The sequence below is a fragment of the Alexandromys fortis genome, unplaced genomic scaffold, assembly GCF_014885135.2.
Source record: "Alexandromys fortis isolate MF-2015 unplaced genomic scaffold, M_Fortis_MF-2015_v1.1 scaffold_372, whole genome shotgun sequence".
In the NCBI taxonomy this organism is placed as follows: domain Eukaryota; kingdom Metazoa; phylum Chordata; class Mammalia; order Rodentia; family Cricetidae; genus Alexandromys; species Alexandromys fortis.
Genome location: NW_026068255.1, coordinates 14748 through 17738, shown reverse-complemented (window position 1 = coordinate 17738; position 2991 = coordinate 14748). Strand labels below are relative to the sequence as shown.

The 2991-nt window shown below is 46.0% G+C and overlaps 1 protein-coding gene across 1 annotated transcript in view; it reads right to left on the bottom strand.

The window, feature by feature from the left end:
* Positions 1-1939, bottom strand: part of LOC126494247 (E3 ubiquitin-protein ligase TRIM31-like) — a 15364-nt gene extending 13425 nt beyond the window's left edge. The window contains exons 1-2 of the mRNA XM_050131504.1: positions 1310-1939; positions 791-886 (exon numbers count right to left, since the gene is read on the bottom strand). Of these exons, the coding sequence (XP_049987461.1) occupies positions 791-886; positions 1310-1720 (507 nt within the window). The 5' untranslated portion in view covers positions 1721-1939. The remainder of the gene's footprint in view (positions 1-790; positions 887-1309) is intronic.
* Positions 1940-2991: the final 1052 nt, after the last annotated feature.

Sequence of the window (2991 nt, the reverse complement as noted above, 5' to 3'; positions counted from 1 at the left end):
GAGAGAGAGAGAGAGAGAGAGAGAGAGAGAGAGAGAGAGAGAGAGAGAGAGAGAGAGCTCTCCTCAGTTTAACTGCCTTCATACTGAATTTCCCATGGATGGAGCTGAAGAGATGATGCAGGGGTTAAGAATGCTTACTGCTCTTCAGAGAACCTGAATTCAGTTCCCAGCACCTATGAAGAGCAGCTCACAAATATCTGTATTTCCAGTTCTTCCGGTTTCTGCTAGGATTTGCACACGCAGGACTTCCACTCACACAGACATACACATAGATAAAAGTTTTTATAATAGCAAAAACCTTTTTAAAAAGTTAAAAAAAAATCAGGTGCAGATGTTTGGTGTTGTCATAGTCTCTTGTCTTTCTTACTGTATAATCAGTCTCTAGTAAAAAGGGGCTTGTGTGAGTCAGTATGTGCGTGTGTCTGTGTGTGTGTTTGTGTGTCTGTGTGTGTGAGCCAGTGTGTGTCTGTCTCTGTGTGTGTGTGAGCTAGTGTGTGTGTGTAGTGAGTGTGTGTGTGTAGTGAGTGTGTGTGTGTGTGTGTGTGTGTGTGCAGTCCTTACAAACCTGCTGTGGGTGGAGGAGCAGGAGCCCTCCTGGTTCACTGGAGCAGCACCCAGGCAGGTAGGTCAGTACAGCTCAGGAGCACGGCTCAGGCACCACACCTTCTGCTCTGCCCTTGCCATCTTGTCAGCAGGACTTTGTTCCAGCCTGGTGTATAAGGAGTGCTCAACATTTCCTCAACAGAGATGCTCAACTTCCTCAGACGTATTTGGAGTGAATATTTCTTACCCTGAACACCTGGATTGCTCCTTCACCTTCCTTTTTCTCTTTAATGATTTCCTTGGCCTTTTGCCTCAAATCCTGGAGCTGTGTCTCAATCTGCACCTGTGGGGAGAGGATGCTTCAGTCAGGGTCTGCCTCTAGGGAGGCAGGGAAGATATCCCAGGGTACTGATGTCATTATTAGCAGCCCCCCTTTCTTTCTCAGGGATCAAACCAATTTTCTCCTTGTATTATGTCATCCTGAGGGTCAAAGTCAAGTCCTCAGACTTGGTGGCAAGTGCTTTTAGTCTCCGAATTATCTCTCCTGCCCCCAAAATACTATTCTAATTATTCTTCTTACCTTGATTACAGATTGGTATTTCCCAGAACCTGGGTCTTTGAGCTCACTGGGCCCAGCTGCAAACTGCCAATTCAAGTGTCAAGAGTGCAGCAGTTGGTGCCAACCAGATGGAAAAGGCAGCAGCTCCCAGGTCCCCAGGCAGTTCTACTCTGCTGAGCTGGAGACAGAGAGGAGATATGTGCCTACCTTGTAGTTCTGGGCAGCCTCATCTATCAAGGTGAGTTCATGGGTTTTGTGGTCCTTGGAGTCACGACACACCAAGCAGAGGAATTCGTTATCCTTCTCACAGAAATAATGAAACTTTTCTCTGTGCTTCTGACAGCTTGGCTTTTCTTCTGGTTGGAACTCAGCAGGATCCATAGCCTGGATTTTCTCTGCAATACTAGCCAGCAGCTTATTGGGCCTCAAGATATTCTTATTCACAGGGAGTTTGCAGAGCGGACATTGGAGGTTTTCTGCAGTTTTCCCAACCTGCTTGATGCATTGTAGGCAGAAGTTGTGCCCACAGTCAATGGTGACAGGATTCCGTAGAATTTCTATGCAGATGGGGCAGATCACATCCTCCAGTAGTTTGCTGGCCCGCTTTAGACTTGCCATGATGGAGCAGCAAGGCTAACTTGATATGTGAAAGCCCAGAAGTCCCAGGCAGGCACCAGTACTGGCAAGAGAAAATGAAACAGGAAGCAGAGGCTAAAGAGCCTCTCAATTGGAAGACTAGAGAAGGACAAATGAAGAGGGGGTTAAGTAAATGAACAACAGAAAAGAGGAAAATTAAATGGGGAATATTGTAAAGAGAAGAAAACAGATGGTCAGTCATACCTCACCGTCTCTCAAGAACAGATACTGTGAATGTGAGTTCCTGCTTCCTATAACGTAGAGCAAGGTTCCCTGGACCTTGAACTAATTATCTTTACAAAGCAGTTGTCTGAGAACAGAAGATTCAAGTGTCAAAGTTTACTCTACTACAGGTAGGGAGTGGAGGGCTAAGTGGCATTTCAGGGAGGTGTGCTAACCCCTTGATCTCTTACTTCCCCCACCTGTCCTCTGTTGGTTTTTTTCTCCCTGTCTCTGAGCCATCCTTTGTTCTCTTAGGCCTAACAGTTTCTTCCTCTGTCTCTGTCCTTCTTAGATCCCCAGCTTGCCTGACCTGTTTCCTTTATCTTGACTAGGAAAGTATCCACTAGTCGCTCCATACTTCACTTCTTAACCCTTCCTCTTTCTCTTTTGTCCCCAGAATCACACTGCTTCTTCCTTCCTCTCCCCCACTTCCCTGGCTCCCTTTCTCCCACCCCCATCTCCCACACCTCTCTTCTCTTCTGTCATTAAAAACCAAATTGCTCATTTTTCAATTAACTAAAAAGACTTAGGTTTATTTATCTTAATTTCATGTGCATAAGTGTTTTGCCTCCATGTATATATACACAGTATGCATGCCTAGTACCTACAGAAGTAAAGGAGAAGATTGTCTCTCCCATGGAAACTGGAGTTAGAGCCAGTAGTAAAGAGACTATGTGGGTGCAGGAACCCTAGCTGTCCTGGAACTTGCTCTGTAAACCAGGCTGGCCTTGAACTCAAATTCACCTGCCTCTGCCTCCTGAGTGCTGGGATTAATGGCATGAGCCACTACCACCTATAGCACAAATAACAAAAGCCCAGAGACAGAAATTGGTGTTTAACCCAAAAAGTAGAAACGCAAAGCAGCCATACCCCTAGAGAAGTATAACCGCTACCAAGGCTGGGTGACCACAAACTAAAATGACTCAGTCTCTCTCTCTTCTCATTTTATATTCCCTCTAGTACTGGGATTAAAGGTGTGAGGCATGTACTCCGGGATTTTTCTGCCTCGTCCTGTGTAGGCCAGGGTGGCC